The sequence below is a fragment of the Balaenoptera musculus genome, chromosome 20, assembly GCF_009873245.2.
Source record: "Balaenoptera musculus isolate JJ_BM4_2016_0621 chromosome 20, mBalMus1.pri.v3, whole genome shotgun sequence".
NCBI lineage: Eukaryota > Metazoa > Chordata > Mammalia > Artiodactyla > Balaenopteridae > Balaenoptera > Balaenoptera musculus.
This window is the reverse complement of record NC_045804.1, coordinates 51,411,201-51,429,205: the sequence shown is the minus strand read 5'-3', so window position 1 is coordinate 51,429,205 and position 18,005 is coordinate 51,411,201. Positions and strand designations below refer to the sequence as shown.

General features: G+C 54.2%; 1 protein-coding gene across 2 annotated transcripts; it reads right to left on the bottom strand.

The window, feature by feature from the left end:
- Window positions 1-403: 403 nt before the first annotated feature.
- On the bottom strand, window positions 404-17,556 carry PFAS (phosphoribosylformylglycinamidine synthase). 2 transcript variants are annotated; one of them, XM_036837483.1, is made up of 28 exons: window positions 17,354-17,375; window positions 14,418-14,577; window positions 14,197-14,332; window positions 13,620-13,725; window positions 13,056-13,245; window positions 12,874-12,979; window positions 12,390-12,530; window positions 12,147-12,271; window positions 11,850-11,978; window positions 10,790-10,921; window positions 10,532-10,660; window positions 7,070-7,143; window positions 6,802-6,958; window positions 6,453-6,514; window positions 6,144-6,305; window positions 5,775-5,900; window positions 5,509-5,640; window positions 4,986-5,216; window positions 4,670-4,850; window positions 4,508-4,591; window positions 4,127-4,282; window positions 3,783-3,902; window positions 3,328-3,473; window positions 2,996-3,203; window positions 2,755-2,846; window positions 2,561-2,675; window positions 1,302-1,625; window positions 404-1,203 (listed from the first exon to the last, which is right to left on the bottom strand). In XM_036837483.1, exons 2-28 carry the CDS (start codon window positions 14,557-14,559, stop codon window positions 893-895), a joined length of 4,017 nt encoding a protein of 1,338 aa, XP_036693378.1. In that variant the 5' UTR covers window positions 14,560-14,577; window positions 17,354-17,375; the 3' UTR covers window positions 404-892. The 2 variants fall into 2 exon arrangements, with proteins under 2 accessions (XP_036693378.1, XP_036693377.1); XM_036837482.1 differs by lacking the exon at window positions 17,354-17,375 and adding an exon at window positions 17,500-17,556 and having other exon boundaries at window positions 405-1,203.
- Window positions 17,557-18,005: the final 449 nt, after the last annotated feature.

The following is an 18,005-nucleotide window of genomic DNA, read 5'->3' as shown; positions in this document are numbered from 1 at the left end:
TGAATGGATGATGTAGTATTTCTGTCCTGATTTGAATAAGATTGGCTTGTGGCTAAATGAATATGGTCAGCTTTTTGAATTTTGATAGTAATTCTGGTTCAACAAGTACTATCACTGTTTTCCCCTTCTAAAGAGATGATTAAACTTGAATAAGGAATGTTAAACTTTTCAGGGATATGGTGAATGCCTTCTCAAACCCTATAGGAGATTGGTTTTATATTTAGATTTCTATAACTGGTTATATTAATGTATTTAAATATTGAGAAGCTCCCTTCACTGTCTCATAGACCAGCAGAATTCACCTGTGTTTCAAGTTGTGTTCATTTGCCTGTTAAAGCAAGGGCTGAAGATACACTGACAATGTCCACTTTATCTTTCTGGTCTTAACGATGCCAATTTAATTAAAATTCTCTATCTAAAATTTAAAAAATAAAATAAAAATAAAAAGAAGAATCCAGAAAGCTTCTGCTGTTTTCCAGATGAGCACGCCGAGGTCCTCACTTGCTTGCTTTTGTCCGCCCCCACCCCCTTAAACCCCGACGAGGAAGGGGGGCATAGGACACCCCTCCGAGCTCAGATAAGTGACATGACTGACGTGGTGCAGCGAAGCAGGGCAATGGAAACCCCTCCCCCCACGCATCCTGACTTCCCACCGCAGGCTCTATTCTCTGAACCGCATGTTGCTTCCCGGGCCCACAAAGGACAAAACGTGTTAGAACAGAACTGAAAACGGATCCAACAGCGTAAGGCATAGACAGATTCATAAAATTAGCCAAGGTTTTTTTGGGCATTTTGGTCCTTGTCTGTCCAAGACGCACAGAAATAATATGAGGTACTTCTAAAGACACCGTGGGTAAAAACCACGGGGCCCAGGGGAGTCTCCCCGGCCTGCTCAGCGGCCTCCTTCCCGGGTCCAGTTTCGGGCATTGATGAAGAGCTGGAGCCAGGGGGAGGTGGTCAGAGTGTCAAATGGAGGGGGTCGCCACGCCCACTGCCAAGGCCTCACACACCGCTCAGGGTGAGGCATGAGAGCCAGGTGGCGGCCATCGGGGGAGCAGACGCCAGCCATGCCCCCTGGGGACCCGTTGGGATTCAGGGGGTACTGTTCCGTGGGGTTGCCGTCATCGTCCGCCCAGTGCAGCGGAGCCAAGCCCCTGGCCTCAATCTGGGCTTGGAGTTCCGGGGAGGAAAATGCCATGTAACCTGGGGCAGAAGGAAGGACGAGGGACGTGAGAGCAGAGCTCCGTGGCGTCCTCCCCCACCCTTGCCCTCAGGCCCTCCCCGCCTCCCCGGAGCCTGACCTTCCCCGTGGGCGCTCCACACGGGCAGCACGGCACCCTCCATCCCGCGCAGCATCAGGGCCGGCCCGGGCCCCACGCGCACGCTGGCCCAGCGCGACTCGAAGCGCCCAGACCTGTTGTGGCGCAGCAGGAGGCCGGGCCGGGCCGGCCAGGGCTCGTGGCCCATCTCTGCCGCCTCCTCACCAGGACTGCCTCCCACCCAGCCCAGCAGGGCCAGCAGCTGGCAGCCGTTACACACGCCCAGGCTGAAGGTGTCTGGCCGCTGCCGGAAGCGCCTCAGCTCGGCCCCGGCCTGGGGGTTAAAGGTCACAGCAGCTGCCCACCCTAGGAGGGAACAGGAGGCTGGGGTGAGCGCCGGAATGAGGGGGGACCGTCGCCTTTCCATCCCAGCGTGCCCCATTACACTCGCCCAGGACCTACCCCCTTTGCAGAGCTCAGGGCAAATGCCAGGGAAAAAAGCAGGTTTAACTGATTGAAACAGATGTTGCCAACTCCTGGGCCTGAGATGGCCCATGACGAGTTTTCTGCTTAGGCAGCAGAGCATTTTCAAAATTTTTTATTCAGTTGCCTAACATTTAATCAGGATTTGTGGCTTCTCTTGAAAAACAGAAAGATCTGGCTGTGCCGAGCCTGCTTTCTGACAGGACAACCTGCTGGAGCTGAGTAGCAGCTGCCGCTTCTGACGGCACATGCCCCCGGGGTTGGCACGGCACCACCCAGCCCACCTGCCTCACAAGCTACCTGCAGGGGGCTTCCCTGGTGGCACAGTGGTTAAGAATCCGCCTGCCAACGCGGAGGACAAGGGTTCAAGCCCAGGTCCGGGAAGATCCCACATGCCGCGGAGCAACTAAGTCCGTGTGCCACAACTACTGACCCTGCGCTCTAGAGCCTGCGAGCCACAATTACTGAGCCCGTGTGCCACAACTACTGAAGCCCGCGTGCCTAGAGCCCATGCTCCGCAACAAGAGAAGCCACCACAACGAGAAGCCTGCGCACTGCAATGAAGAGTAGCCCCCGCTCACTTCAACTAGAGAAAGCCTGTGCGCAGCAACGAAGACTCAACGCAGTCAATGAATGAACGAATGAATGAAAAAAAAGCTACCTGCAGGCCTGCTGGCGGCTGGCCCAGAATGAATGCGCTCATGCTCCCCCGGCCAGCCTCGTGGAGGCGAGAGGCCAGTTCTCAGTCAAGGGAGAAGGGGGCTAAGGCAGCTCTTCAGGAACATGCGGGGAGCGAGTGGGCAGGGCCGCACACCCACCTTTGGCAGAGCCCAGGACGTCTGCGTAGCTGAAGCCGCCCACGAAGGCCATGCCTTGGAACGTGTCCAGCCTGACTGCTCCAGAGCAGAGGTCCTGCATGGTCACGTCCCACACCTGGCAGGAGGGGGAGGGCAAGTGTCAGAGGGCCCATGGCCCAAAGCCCAGCCCCGGCTCTGCCAGGCAACCTGCTCACCTCAAACCCAGCCAAGTGGAAGGCATCGGCCATCTCCCGGTCTCCGTTACTGCCTTCTTCTCGAAAGATGGCAACTCGGGGGGCGGGACCACCTGGGGGGAGAAGGAGTGTCCTTGTGCCAGAGGGTTACTTCTCCACCCCAGCCCCCCCGACACTTTTTCCAGGGCAGGCCCCCGCATCCAAGCCTTGGGCTCCTCCCCAAAGTGCCCGGGCGGCCAAGCCACTACACACATTCCCTCACCAGGCTCATGAGGCACGGAAGCTTTGGGAAAGGTGGGGGGCAGGCAGTAGGTGGGCCCCGTCCGCTCCCTCAGCCCCTCTTCTTCCTGGGCCACACAGTGGGGCTCTGCCTGCAGCCGATCCAGCTGGAAACTGGTCTCCTCCCAGAGGGCTCGTAGCTGCCCAACGGGCTCCTCCAGAACGACAGCCCCGTTCACTGACACCCGGACCTAGAGAGGGGAGCAGATCTTTCAGGGGCTGAGAGCAAAGATGTCCACGTTGGGCCCCCTCCGAGGCTGGCAGAGGCAAACCACGACCTTCCCGCTGCAGGCCTGCCATTCCTCACTTCCTCACCATGGCGTGGGGCCCGGCGTTGCCCGTGCGGCCCAGCTCCAGGCAGTGGAGGCCAGCCTCCCGGTAACGTGTCAGCACTTGGGCCAGGTCTGGCTCTTGCACCTCCAGCACCAAGCCTGGCTCCTCAGCGAACAGTACAGGCAGCGCTGGGAGAGTAACAGAGGGGTCAAGGTGACTAGGGTATTGCCAGGGACTCAGAGGTGGAGTCAGGTGGCTATGGCTAAAGGAACGAAGGCAGGGGTCAGGGATGGGGTGAGGCCTGGGAAAGCAGGACCAAGCATGTGGCCTCAGGGTCTGCAGGCGGTTTCAGAGGTGCCACCTGGCTCAGTGGTCAGAAAAGACAGCAAGGGACTCAGGGGAAAAGGAGTTGGGGACGCTCCACTCTTTAATAGGACATGGGGTCCGCAGGATGGGGCAGGCAGCCCAGGCTGGAATCTAGACCTCAGGCTCCTCACCATTGACCCCAGAGGCAGGGACGGCCACCTCTATCCCACAATTCCCAGCAAAGGCCATCTCTAGCAGGCAGGTGATGAGACCTCCGTCGCTGACATCGTGGCCTGAGCAGAGGAGGCGGTCTGGAGGAAGGAATAAGATGCTCAGCAGCCTCGAGACCCAAACCTGGAGGCCCCGCCCCCCTTCTGGACAGTCGGGAGAGGGCGGGGGCGAGAGTGGGGGGGGCTCACTCAGAGAACCAGAGAGAAGGGCGTCGGACCCCTCTTGGCCCACCCTCACATGCTCAGCTGGTCAGTGCCCGCCCCGTGCCAGCCACAGGCACCGTCTCCTCCAGGGCCTCGCTCACCTTTCAGCAGCCCCTGGGTGATGCCAAAGGCTCGCACCAAGTTCTCCGGAAGGTCCAGATCGGGAGGCTGCTCGCCGAGCTGGGAGAAGCACTGGGCCAGAGCCGTGCCCCCGAGCCGGTGCTGCCCGGGACTCAGAGGCACGTAGAGCAGGTGGCCTGGGGAGACAGGGAAGGGGTGAGGGGAGGTGGGCGGCTCAGGAGAACCCCTCCCGCCATGCTCACTGAAGTTCCCGGGACGTGGTGAGACACCCAGACCACCAGCCCCAGAAGGCACCACGGCCCCAGTGCTGAAGGAGGGGGCCCAGCACTCACGGAGCAGACCCCAAACAAAGGACCCGGCTGTGAATCCACAGTGCACCGAGGAGAGGGAAGAACCCCTACCTCTCCCTCCGGGACGCTTGAGGTCTGGGGTCACAGTGGCTGTAATGTCTGGACAGACAGCATAGGCTGAGATGACCAGCGACCCTGCGGGGCAGGGAGTGGAGAGTGAGGCGCAGCCCGGCCCACAGACCTGCCCGTCGCCCTTGGGCGCCCAGAGCTCACCAGGAGCCCGCACGGTCTCAGCGCCAACCCGGGCGGCCATGCTGAGGGAGTCCTTGCCGCCGTCCACTGCCACTCCCAGGGCCGCCATCACGGCCGCCACAGCCCCACAGGCGTCGGCCAGAGCCGCGCCCTCCCCCTGGAGCTTGGCCGCCCACATCCAGTTCCCGCTGCATTTCACGTCCTGGGAAGCGGCAGAGACTCGCGTTAGGGAGGGAGGGCGGTGTGGAGAGGCTGGGGGCAGAGGGGTGAGCAGGCGGTGGTTGCGTCTGCGTCCCAGAGGCCTGGGGCTGCAGGGCAGAAGCTGCAGGGGGCTCACCCGGAGGTCGGTGACCAGAGCAAACACCAGGTTGGTGAGGGCTTCGGCCACGGCCAGCCGGGCAGCAACCTTGGGGTCCAGCAGGCTCTTGACTGGCTGCTCTCCCAGGGCTGTGGCAGCCCCTACGAGCTCCTGGTGACTCAGTGCCACCACCGCCACGTCTGCCAGAGGGGTCTGCAGGGGTCCCACACACTGCTGCTGCGCCACCAGGCCGCCCACGGAGCGGTCCACCTGTGGAACCAGGTGGAGTTGGCAAGAGGCCAAGGGACAGGGCCAAGGGCGTGGGAGGCCTGGCTCACCCTGAACACAACAAGACTCGGGGCGGACAGCAGGGGCTCCGGCCATCGGGGTAGCTGCCCTGCCCCTGCCACGTCCCCCTCGGGCCCGGGGGGGCCCCACAGCCGTCCCCTGGGCTGGGCGAGCAGAGGGAAGGGCGCAGAGGGCTGGGGGCGGAGCCAGGTGCGGGGCGGAGCCAGGTGCGGGGCGGAGCCAGGTGCGGGGCGGAGCCAGGTGCGGGGCGGACCTTGCTGGTGAGGTAGCGCTTGCTGGCCACCGCAGGCAGCCTGAGGACCCGTGCCAGGGCCTGGCGCACGCTCAGCCCTGGGGGCAAGGCCAGGGGCCGCAGCACGGGGAGACTCCTCTGGAGGAAGAACTCCTGCAACACAGGTGGCAACAGTGGTGTGAGCGCCTGGGGAGGCGCTGGGCACACAGGTGACAAAGCACGTGTAGGGCAGACGATGGTCTGAAGGGCTGGGCCGGAGAGGGAGAAACCTCCCGCCCCCCACATACCTTCCGGGGCATCTTGCCCAGCACCCAGTCCAGATCCAGGTCCACAAGGGTCGGGGGAGGTGTTGGGGGGGCATCCCCCTGGCCATCTCTTCCCATAGGACACTCCCGATCATCCACCAGCACTATCTGTAGGCCACAGGGACATCGCCCAGAGAGAACGAGACTGTGACCACCAGCAGGGAATAAACACTTCTGGAAAGCCGGCAGAGATGCTCTGTCCACCCCATCTGGCTTCTCCTGTTGAGGCCCCCGGCCCCACGCTGGTCCCCACGGCTCCCATCCTCTCGTCTCTTTCCTGAGACAGCTCTCCCTCCTAGGCAGCTCAAGCCCACTCACAGCATCTGTTACCGACTCCCTGAGCCAACTCACTCTCCTGTCTCCAGTGATGGTGCCCACAAAGCAAGCTGGGCAGCGTTCTCGGGCGCTGACACGACTCAGGAAGTCCCGGTCGGGGGGCCTCAGCAGAAGTGCATTTGACTCCTGGTACTCGGCCCCCCAGATTTCCAGGGCGTTCAGGGTCGGGTCCCCGAGCTGCACATCCATGGGGGAGGACGAAAGGGAAGGGTCAGCGGGCACTTCCAAGTCTCATGTTCTTGCTGGGAGTGGGGGACAGATGGGTGGGGCCGGCTGGGACTGGCAGGGGCAGGGAGACAATCAGACTTCAGGGAGGAGACCCACCTGGAAGCGGCTGGTATAAATGACGGCTCCGGCTGGGTCACTCAGCTCCTTCAGGACGTTGCCTGGTGAGAGGGTTTCCGGGAGAGGCTCTCACCTGGCCCTGGTCAGCACCGGGCAAACAAAAGGCCGTTCCCAGCCTCCAAAGGAGCCCCTAATTCTGTGCATCCCTGTTTGAACCGCTACTGCACCCTCTCCAGCAACTAACCCTGAGCCTGTCCAGAATGTGTAGTGGGTGGAGAGTGGGGCCCAGAGCTAGCTGGTTGGTTGCAGATCCGCGATACCTCTCCCCAGACTGAACCTGGCAGGAGACCAGGTAGGCCTGGTCCCCTGTCCCAACCCCTCCTCTCACCATTGCCACCGGCGCCCTGGTCATGAAGGCTGCAGATGGGGTTTCCCCCGGGGGCCTCCACGCAAGCCCGGATCACACGGTTCATCTTCTGTTCCATCTCCGGGTCTCCCCGCTGCACAGCCCCAAAGTCCAGGTCGCTGGCGTTGTCTCCCTGCACCTGGGAGGACAGATGGCACATCTCAGCTCAGGGGGGCTGGGAGCTCACACCCCACCCATGCATGGGGCCCAGAGATGTCATGGAGTTGGCACCTGAGCTATTTGCACTTGCCTGCACGGACGAAGCAGCTCCGCCCCCAACTCCAATCCTGTAGACAGGACCCCCAACCTTCACAACGTCCATGCCTGCGAGGAAGGAGGGCAGAATCAGAACATTCGGGAAGTGACCAGACGTGTGAGAAAGAAGCAGTGTGAGGATAAAGGGAAGCTGGTGTTAGAGCTGAGAGCAATCAAAATTCTTTGATTGGGTAAATACACTTTGAGGAATTTACCCTCCAGATTTATTCTCACAGGTACAAAGCACCTACGTACAAAATTAAACACTGCAGCATTATTTGTATTACCAAAGACGAGAAATAATCTAAATGCTAACAACAGAGAACTGGTTAAATAAATTATGGTATAAGCCATATAATGAAAAACTAAGCCACTGAAACAGAGAATTTTTTTTTTCGTTATGCTGCGCGGCTTGCAGGATCTTAGTTCTCCAGCCAGAGATTGAATCCAAGCCCTCAGCAGTGAAAGAATGGAGCCCTAACCACTGGACCGCCAGGGAATTTCCCCGAAAAAGAGAGTTACATATGAATATAATGAAATAATCTGATCTCATCAGTATGAAATGATCTCCAAGTATATTGCTAAGCTGAAAAAAAGCAAGGTGCAGAAGTATGCATACCCACTTAGAACAGCATCAACAAGAATAAAATACTTAAGACTTACACACTGAAAATTATGAAATATCTTAGGAGGCCTAAATAAATTGAAAGAGGTTTCATGCTTATAGATTGGAAAACTTAATATTGTTACAATTGTTACTCCCCAAAGTGAACTGCAGAGTCAACACAATCAGCCACCTTTTTCAAAGAAACTGACCAGCTGATCCTAAAATTTATATGGAAATTCTAGGGACCTAGAACAAAGCCAAAACAATCTTGAAAAAGAAGAACAAAATTGAAGGACTCATACTTTCCGCTTTTAAACTTACTGTAAAGCTACAGTAATCAAGAAAGTGTGTTACTAGCAGAAGGAGACAGGTAGATAGATAGGTCATTGGAATAGAACTGTGAGTCCATAAATGAGCCCAAACATTTATAGCCAACTGATTTTTGGCAAGAGTGCCAAGACAATTCAATGGGGGTAAGAACAGTTTTTTTCAAAAAGGATTGTTAGAACAACTGGATATCCACATGTGAAAGAAGGAAGCTGGATCCCTACTTCATACCATACACAAAAATTCAAAATGTATCAGAGACCTAAATGTAAAAGCTAAAAGCTATAAAAGTATTACAAGAGAATATATGAGTCAATCTTGGTGACCTTGGCTTAGGCAGTGGTTTCTTAGTCATGACACTATAAGCCAGAAGCCACAAAGAAAAAATATATAGATAAATTATACTTTACCAAAATTAAAAACATTTGTGCTTCAGAGGACACCATGAAGAAAGTAAAAAGACAACCCACAGAATGGAAGGAAATATTTGCAAATCATTTACCTATCAGATAAGGGACTAATATCCAGAATATGCAAAGAACTCTAACTTAAACTCCAAAAAAAAAAAAGACAACCCAATTTAAAAATGGGCAAAGGACATGAATAGATATTTCTCCAAGGAAGGTATACAGATAGCCAAGAAACATAGGAAAAGATGCTTAACATCCTGAGTCATTAGGGAAATGCAAATCCAAACCATAAGATACTACTTCACATCCACTATGATGGCTATAATCAAAGAGACAGATAAGTGTTGGCAAGGATCTGGAGAAATCGGAACCTTCACACACTGCTGAGGGGAATGTAAAATGGTGCAGCTGCTTTGGAAAACAGTCAGGTAGTTTTTTCAAAGACTGAGTACAGTTACCATGTGACCTAGCAAGTCTACTCCTAGTTACCTACCCAAGAGAATTCAGAACATAAGTACATAGGAAAACCTGTACACAAATGTTTATAGCAGGACTTCCCTGGTGGCGCAGTGGTTAAGAATCTGCCTGCCAATGCAGGAGCCCTGGTCCGGGAAGATCCCACATGCCTCGGAGCAACTAAGCCCGTGCGCCACAACTACTGAGCCTGGGCTCTAGAGCCAGCGAGCCACAACTACTGAAGCCCACGCGCTTAGAGCCCGTGCTCCGCAACAAGAGAAGCCACTGCGATGAGAAGCCCGTGCACCACAATGAAGAGTAGCCCCCACTCGCCAGAACTAGAGAAAGCCCACGCGCAGCAACGAAGACCCAATGCAGGCAAAAATAAATAAATAAATAAAATGTTTATAGCAGCATTATTCATAATAGCCGAAAAGCAGAAACAGCCCAAATGTTTACCAACTGACGGAGAGACAAAATGATACAGCAACATGATGGAACATTATTCAGCCATAAAAAGGAATGAAGTACTGATACATACTATAATATGGATGAACCTTTAAGACATCATGCAAAGTGAAAGAAGCCAAACACAACATTTATAACAGGGAAATTCATCGAGACAGAAAGTAGATTATTGGTTTCCAGAGGCCGAGGAAGGGGGCATGGGGAGTGACTGCTCATGGGTGCAGGGTTTCTTTCTGGGATGATGAAAATGTTCTGGAATTAGTGGTGATTGACGCACAACTTTGTGAATATACTAAAACCACTGACTTGTACACTTTAAAAGTGTAAACTTTATGGTACATGAATTACATCTTAATAAAATGGTTATTAAAAAAATAGGTGGGGAATTCCCTGGTGGTCCAGTGGTAAGGGCTCGGCGCTCTCACTGCTGGGGCCCCGGGTTCGATCCCTGGTCGGGGAACTAAAATCCCATAAGCTGCGCAGCGAGGCCAAAAAGAAAAAAAAGGTGTGCACACATGCTATTTGTTTAAAAAGGGGGGGGTTTTACTTTAAAACGTATATCTCAGAAATAACTTTTAAAAATAAATAAATAAATACATAAATAAATAAGGGGGGGCAAATATACACATGGGTCTGTTTATGTATGCAGGAAAAACCTCTGGTAGGGTACAAAAGTAACCAATTAACATTGGTTATCTCTAGGGAGGGAAACTGGGTGGCTGAAGGTCAGGGGAAGGAGAGTTTCCCCTGTATAACCTTTCTTTGCTTTTTAAATTCTGAGCCATGTGACGGGTCACCCATTCAATAAATGGTACGTGGCCTTTATCTTGATTCCACCACAGGTCCTAGCATGGTGCCCAGCACCCGATGGGCGCTCAGTAAATGTCGACCGATTGAACTGAGCTTGCAGATAAAAACAGGCCCTGGGTAAACACTGGCTGCCTTGACTTAGCAGGGTGGGCCCCTGCCATGCAGAAGTCAACCCGGGAAGAAACAGAGGCCACACAGACTGAGCCTGCCCCACTGGCATAAAGCCCTGCCCTGCCTTGAAAGCCTGTACTGGGGAGAGGAGACATGAGCTGGGAGATGAAAAACAAACCACTGAAGTTCCTCTAAATTCCACTCCTGCGGCTGCCACATGCTGGGGAGAAAGCTGGCTGGACCTGGTAGACAGGTGGCGGGCTCTTACCTGGCTCTGGGGGCTCCTTGCTCACATGCTCAGCTTCCATGGACCCAATGCCTCCACTAAACATGATGGGCTTGATCCACTCGCGCCGCTGGCCGTCTGGGAGCTGGAGGCCCAAGGAACGGGCAAAGCCTGGAGCGTGGACGGCACAGGGAGAGGGACAGAGTCTAGTCAGCCAGGCTCCTCAGCGCTCACTGGGTCACACACCTCACCCCACCCCGCCTCTGGGACTGTTAGCCCCCATGCCCCACCAAGCCTCACCAGCCAGAACTGGTTCTCCAAACTTGTTGCCGTAGTCAGAAGCCCCATTACTGGCCTCGATGGCAATCTCCAGGGGTCGGGCAAAGTTCCCAGGATACTGGAAGCTTGGATCCTCCCAGGGCATACTGTAACCTGGGCAGGAAGGAGAAAGATGGATGGACTGTAAAGATGGAAGATGGAGGAGTCAGGGCCCTTCAGGGAGAGTCTGACTCTTGGGATCAGAGTTCTTAACACTTTCCAAGAAATTGGATTTTGGGACTTCCCTGGCTGTCCAGTGGTTAAGACTTCCCCTTCCAATTTGGGGCGGGGCGGGGGAGGGTGTGGGTTCGATCCCTGGTTGGGGAGCTAGGATCCCGCATGCCTCGCAGTCAAAAAACCAAAGCATAGGGCTTCCCTGGTGGCGCAGTGGTTGAGAATCTGCCTGCCAATGCAGGAGATACGGGTTTCGAGCCCTGGTCTGGGAGGATCCCACATGCCGCGGAGCAGCTGGGCCCGTGAGCCACAACTACTGAGCCTGCGCGTCTGGAGTCTGTGCTCCGCAGCGAGAGAGGCCGCAATGGTGAGAGGCCCGCGCACCGCGATGAAGAGTGGCCCCCGCTTGCTGCAACTAGAGAAAGCCCTCGCACAGAAACGAAGATCCAACACAGCCAAAAATAAAAAAATTAATAATAAAAAAAAAAAAAACCAAAGCATAAAAGCAGAAGCAATAAACAAATTCAACAGAGACTTTAAAAATAGTCCACATCAAAAAAAAAAAAAAAAAGAAAAAAAAGGATTTTTGGGGCAGTTGATGGCCAGAAGTCCAACCCAGTACCACAATTCTTTTTGGCTGAGTAGATACTAGTTTATAAAGAAAATTGTGGTTCTGCAAAGCCAGATCTGGGTCTTCCTTGGCCTACTGTCCTCACAACCACGGTTGGCGAAAGGCCAGCTACTCTAGAGCCCTCCCTCCCAAGAAAAGGTACCCATGATGACCCTTTGACCTAAGAGATAAGTGTCCAGTGCCTGCCAGGACAAGGGATCTGGAAGGGGAGATGGGTAGAGAGGAAAGAGACGGGACCTGGGATGTGCAGGTTTCCAAAGCAATAGCCAGCAGTGCCAGCCACCACGTGGGCCCCGCGGCCTGTGCACTGGACATCTCGGATCCGGCCCCCTGTGCCAGTGGTCGCACCGCTGAAGGGGGCTACTCCTGTGAAGAGAGAGGAAGGGTATGGGTACTGAAAAGGCAAACTCCACCTCTGACCACCCCACTGAAAATAAGGACATGCAGCCAACCTGCTGGTCCCCAGGTGGGCCTGGGGCCTTTGCCCTACCCTATACTCTGACCCTGCCTATCCCTCCTGAGGACTCATCTCACCTGTGGGGAAGTTGTGGGTCTCTGCTGTGAAGACGACATGTCTCAGCCCCTGACGTTGCCTGAAGCAGCTTGGCCGTGAGGGGTCCTCGGGACGCAGGAATCGGACTTCCTTCCCCTGGATTGCACTGTGGACACATCCGTTCTGAGTCTCACTTCCTTCCTGGGATCTGCACTTACCCCACCAGAGCCTGGGGCCTCCCGTTCCCTGGGTCTGAGGTCACCCCAGCTGAGGGCACAGCCCACCTGCTGTTGTCACAGAACTTGAGGACGTTGTTGGGGTGCGAGGATGCCTGGGTGCTCATGATGGACTCAAACAGCGAGTGTGCCAGCTCCTGCCCATCCACGTGGAGTCGGCCCTTGAAGAACCAGTGTCGGCTGTGCTCACTGCAGGGGGTGACGTGGGGAGGGGAAGGCAGGGTGGAAACATGGGTCATTTCTCAGGCCTTGCCATGTCTTCTCATCAGCATAAATGGCAGAGTTACGGCCACAGGTCAAAATAGATTCCAGAAGTCATAAGCTTCCAACAGTCTGTCATTGTGGATGGTCCAGATCCAGCGTGAAGATAAAACCAAGATGTGAATGCAGACTACTGGATGGATGGGGAACCCAGGTACTCAAACAGACTCAGGGAGGCCCCTAGGCCAAGAGAGAGCCATGGAGAGTCCCTGTGGTCTTCCCTTCCAACCTCCACGGGCTCAGACATCAGAATGTCCCCATTCCTCCCCACCTATTGGACTGAGCCAAGTCGAAGGCCTCCACAGTGCTGGGGTTCCGCTGCAGCTCCTGGAAGCGCTTGGTGTAGAAATCCAGGTCCCAGGAGTCTAGGGCCAGACCTAGGAGACAACCACCAGAAGAGCTGACTGTGGGACTCGGCACCCCTACTAGCCTGGCCTGGGCCTTCCTGCTCACCTAGCTCCTGGTTGGCTTTCTCCAGGGCAGACCGGCCCTCGGCCAGTATGTCAATTGGGCCGCCGAGGGGTGCTGGGATGCAGCCCAGGGAGAAGCTGTGGATGGGACAGGGGAAGTGCTGCTCCGTCATCCGGTCACGCAGGGTAGCCAGGGCGACGGCCTCCAGCTCAGCCGAAGGCGGGTGGGCAAACTAGGGGCGGAGACACACACAGAGGGCGAGGGGTGCAGGGTTGAAGAATGGCCAAAATGGTCCACCCTCGTCCTCCAAGCCACACAGGACCACCCACTGCTAGCCTCTCTGGCACCTTTGTTCAGGTTAGAAAAAGATGCTCCTTCCAGGCATGAGTCCCTGTCAGCATGCACAGATTAGTAAGGGGAGCACAGGCTGGGTTTCTGTCCTGTTCACTCCTCGACCAGGTGGCCTCAGGCAGTGAACAACCTGCAAACAGGGCAGGCGCCAAACCAGGAACTCCTCCCCCTGCTTCTCATCATTTCCTTAGAGCTTAGGACCCAATCTCTTCCACTTCCTCCTCCTGATCCCCCCCTGGCTGCCTACTACCTCACCGAGAGCAGGTAGCGCCGGGTCGGCTCCACGCGGTCCACAGCCCCCAGCCCCGCAGCCTGGCACACTGACACGATGTTGCTGGACGTTGGCGTGGAGAAGTTCAGCCTGTGGATTGGTTAGGACCAGATGGTTAGAGCCCCAGCTGAGAAGGTGGATCCTGCCCACTGCTGTCCAGGCAATCTCCCAGCTCTACTTACCACCCCCCACCCCGCACCTGCCCACACCACTGGCCTCCAGCCTCAGACCTGGGCACCGAGAAACCTGCTTTCAAAGGTCATTCAAATCAAACCGTAACTGTTCTTGTAGCAACAAAATGCTTCAATTTCAACTTCTCAGAATACAACGTGTTATATTCCAGAACATGCCTGGCAGCTGGCTCAGTCTTCAAAGGTATCTTCCCACATGGGGAAAGCATGTGCACAGCTTTCTAGGCGGGGAGTAGGATGAAGGGAAAACAAGTCTCCCAAGGACCACAAGAGGAGGAAGAGGAATGAAAGTGGAAGGGGTGGCAGTGTGTGTTTGGAAAGGCTGACGGGCTCTGGACCATGGAACAAGCTACCCGAGGCTGAGACTTGCCTGGGCCCGACCTCCAGCAGCAGGTCAGTGGAGCCGGGAAGGAGCCAGGACTCCGGAGCGACATCGTCCAGTAACAAGGGGCAGCCAAACAGCCATTTCAGCTTCTTCATCTCCTCGGCGCTCGGGGAGGACTCAGCTGCAGGGAGACAGGGCAAGGACACCTTGAGACACTGCCCCTGGCACTTGGCACCTCTCCCAGAGGATCCAGTAAGTGGCCCAACCTGTCCAGTTCACGTTGTAGCACAGCTCGGTCTTGACACCCTGCAGCTCTGGCAGTTCCCCTCGCAGCTTCCTTTGAGTATATTCAGAGGCTGCCCTCTCGTGGCCAGAGGGACGGACATAGAAGTGAAGGACTGAGGACATCTCTGTAGGTGTCCTTTGCTGGCGAGACAAGTTAGAAAAAATAACATTCACTAGAGCCTATCTGTTGAACTGATTTCAAGTTTCAAGGACAGCTGAGGCTTCGGAAGCGTTAGGGATGTGGTGGGGGAAAGCAGTGGGGGCACTGGGGCATAAATGCATCCAGACATTTCCCGTCCAGTGTGGTCAAGGCCACAGGACTGTGGGTACCAACCTATCACTTTAGGAGTGGGAAAGACTTCCTAAGGGAAATGGCATCTAAGCGTAAACCTGAAGGATGAGCTGGATGGGTCTGGCCAGTGAAGTCAAATGATAGTTCCTCTACTTCACTGTTTCAAAACATTATCTCCCTGCTCAAGGTAAATCCAAAGCCTTTAGCCTGGCAGTCAAAGGCTCTCCACATCTATTCCCCAGCTACTTTTCAACTTCTCATCCCAGTGCTTCTCAGTAGGACCCTGGCTTTACTCACTAAACCCTGCCTAGCCTCCTCGCCATTCCTTTGCCCCATCCTAGAATGCCTATGCCTATCCCTATCCTGTCCAAAGCTTTCCCACTTGTCAAGGTGAGTACAGGTCTCACCAACTCTGGGAGGCCTTCTTCACTGCTCCAGTGCTCAGGGACACCTCCCTCCTAGCAGAGCTGAGGGCTTCTGATCTGCACCACTCATTGAGCTCTGATCTCTCTCTCTCTCTCTCTCCCTCCCTCTCTCTCTCTCTCTCTCTCTCACACACACACACACACACACACACACACACACACACACACAGGTCTCCCAGCTGTACACGGCCTCTTCCCAAGGAAGTGGGAGGAAAGGAAGCTCATTGCCTCGCTTCTTCACTTGGACAACTCATAGGCATCTCAAATCTAACTTACTCAAGGCTGACTTTGACTATTCTGTCAAGGTCACCAAAGACTGCAACGTTGCCGATCTAGAGGTCACTTACCTTCTTACCGTATTCGGCCTCTCAGCAGCATCTGACTTATTCATCCTCTACTTCCTGCAACACCCTCCTCTCTTGGCCTCCTGACACCACTCTCCTGATGCTCCTCCACCTGCTGGTTGCTCCTTCTCAGTCACCTGTCTGGCTCCTACTCTGCTGCTCCACCTCTAAATGGTGGGTGCCCAAGACTGTGCCCTTTGTTCTCTTCCCTCTAAATGTTCTTCCTAAGAGACTTCATCCAGACCTGTGGCTTTAAATACAATCTATTAGACTGAACCAATGAAACTGCCAGCATTCAACCATTTTTGACTCAAAATGGCAATTTCACATGATTTGAGTTACTATCTGGCAACAGATTCCATAACTTTATCCAACTCTGACTCTCCCTGAAACTCCAAACTAGTACATTCAAATGCTTAGGTGACATTGCCATATAGATGTCTCATAAACACAGATAGCCTGTTTTGGCCAAAACAGAAATTTTGATTTACCGTTTCTCCAGACCTGCGGTTCCCCCCATTTTCCCCATCTCGGTTAACACCACCATCATCCAATCTGTTGCTCAAGCCAAAAACACAGGAGTCGATCTTAATTTTTCTTTCCCTGAGCCCTCTCTATACCCAGTCTGCCAGCGAATCCATTTCCAAACATATCCCAAATCTGTCCACGTCCTTTCCTCTCTGCTACCATCACTCCAGTTCAAGTCAGTACCAGGACTCACTTGGACTAATGCACCAGTAGCCCTCCTGACCAGGACCCCTGATCCTACCGCTGCCCCAACCACAATCCACTCGCCACAAGTTAGCGTAAATGAGATCATGGCTTCTCATCACACACGGTATAACATTCCAACTCAGTACCCTGCTTTATGTTGTCTGGCCATTGCCTATCTCTCCAACCCTATCTCACACCACTCTCCTCACCTACAATGCACCAATCACACTGGCTTCTTTTCTATTACTGTTTTCTAACTTGCCAAGCTCAGTTCCGAAAGGCATTTTTCTCACCCTGCTATTTGCATGGCTAGCTCTTTCTTGTTATTTAGATTTCAGGTAAAATTCACCTCCTTGAAAAGGCCTTCCTTGACCAACTGCTCTGAAGTAGCCATTATGAGATGGTCTTATATTAATCTCCTATATAGTATTTATCACTATCTGACATTTTATTTTTAGCTCTGCCTTCCCCACTAGAACAAAATCTCGATGAGGGCATGAACTGTAGCTATTTTACCTCCATCGGATTACCAAGGCTTAGAACAATACCTGGGGCTTAAAAACCAAAAAATCTCAAACTTGTAGACTGACAAGTTCCAGGCCAGGTCTCATTTCAGCAACCAGTGTTCCTGCCAGATCTTGATTCCTCCCTTTCTCAGCGGCCCCCACCCAATGCTTATGACCCCCTTTATTTTTTTTTTATTTATTTTTTCCTTTGGCCGCACTTCGTGGCTTGTGGGATCCTACTTCCCGGACCAGGGATTGAACCCGGCCCTCGGTAGTGAGAGCGCTGAGTCCTAACCACTAGACTGCCAGGGAATTCCCCTTATGACCCTTTTTAAAGTTAGGCGCCTCAGTTGTCCTCCATACCGTAATTCCTTCACAGGAATTATCACAACCCGAAATCATTTTGTTTATTATACCAGTTGATTTTCGTTTATCATTCCCAGTGAAACAGAAGCTCCAAGAGCACAAAGACAGCATTGTCTACATCAGAGCTGTCTCCGCAAAGACCAGCATGGTACTTGACATAAAACAGGCTGTCAACGGATTTTTTCTTGGTTGAATGAATGAATTGCCAGAGAGGGGATGAGTTTACATGGGGTCTCCCCTGCCGGGCGTCCAACAAACGCGAACGGACACCTGCACTAAGGCGGGCACGCAGGCACCCGCTGGGCGCAGCTCGGCCTGGTGGGGATCCTGCAGCGGCCTGGATCAGGCTTTGGGTGGGTGGCTACGGGGTGAAGCATGCAGGGGCATCCGGGTTTGCGCGCGGTAAGCATACGCACGTGGCAGCCGTTCTCGCAGTCCCTGAGCTCCCGGAATCCTGGCGCGCCCATGTACGTCATCCGCGTGCGCCGCAGGAAGAGGCGAAGCCTGAGAACGCCCCCGCCCACTCTCGCCTGCCGGGGTCAATTAACTTTTGTGAAAATACAGTCAGATCCGTGCAGCCAGCTTGAGCTCTGACGGAGACCTTGCATGCGGGAAACGGACTGAGAAGCACCTTACCTGTCCAGGACTCGGTTTCCCTCCCCCTACTCCCTTGGCTTTCTTTCTTTCACTTTGATCTTTTCTGAATGAATTCATTTATTTAATTCTTAGCAGGGTGGGAGGCATATATATATATTTTTTTTGTGGGGGGCAGGGCGCACCCCGATCGCCATGCGGAACCTCCCGGACCAGGGATCGAACCCATGACCCTTGCATTGGAAGCACTAAGGCTTAACCACTGGACCACCAGGGAAGTCGGGGAGGCATATGTTTTTAACTTCTGTATTCTGGCTAGTTACGGTGA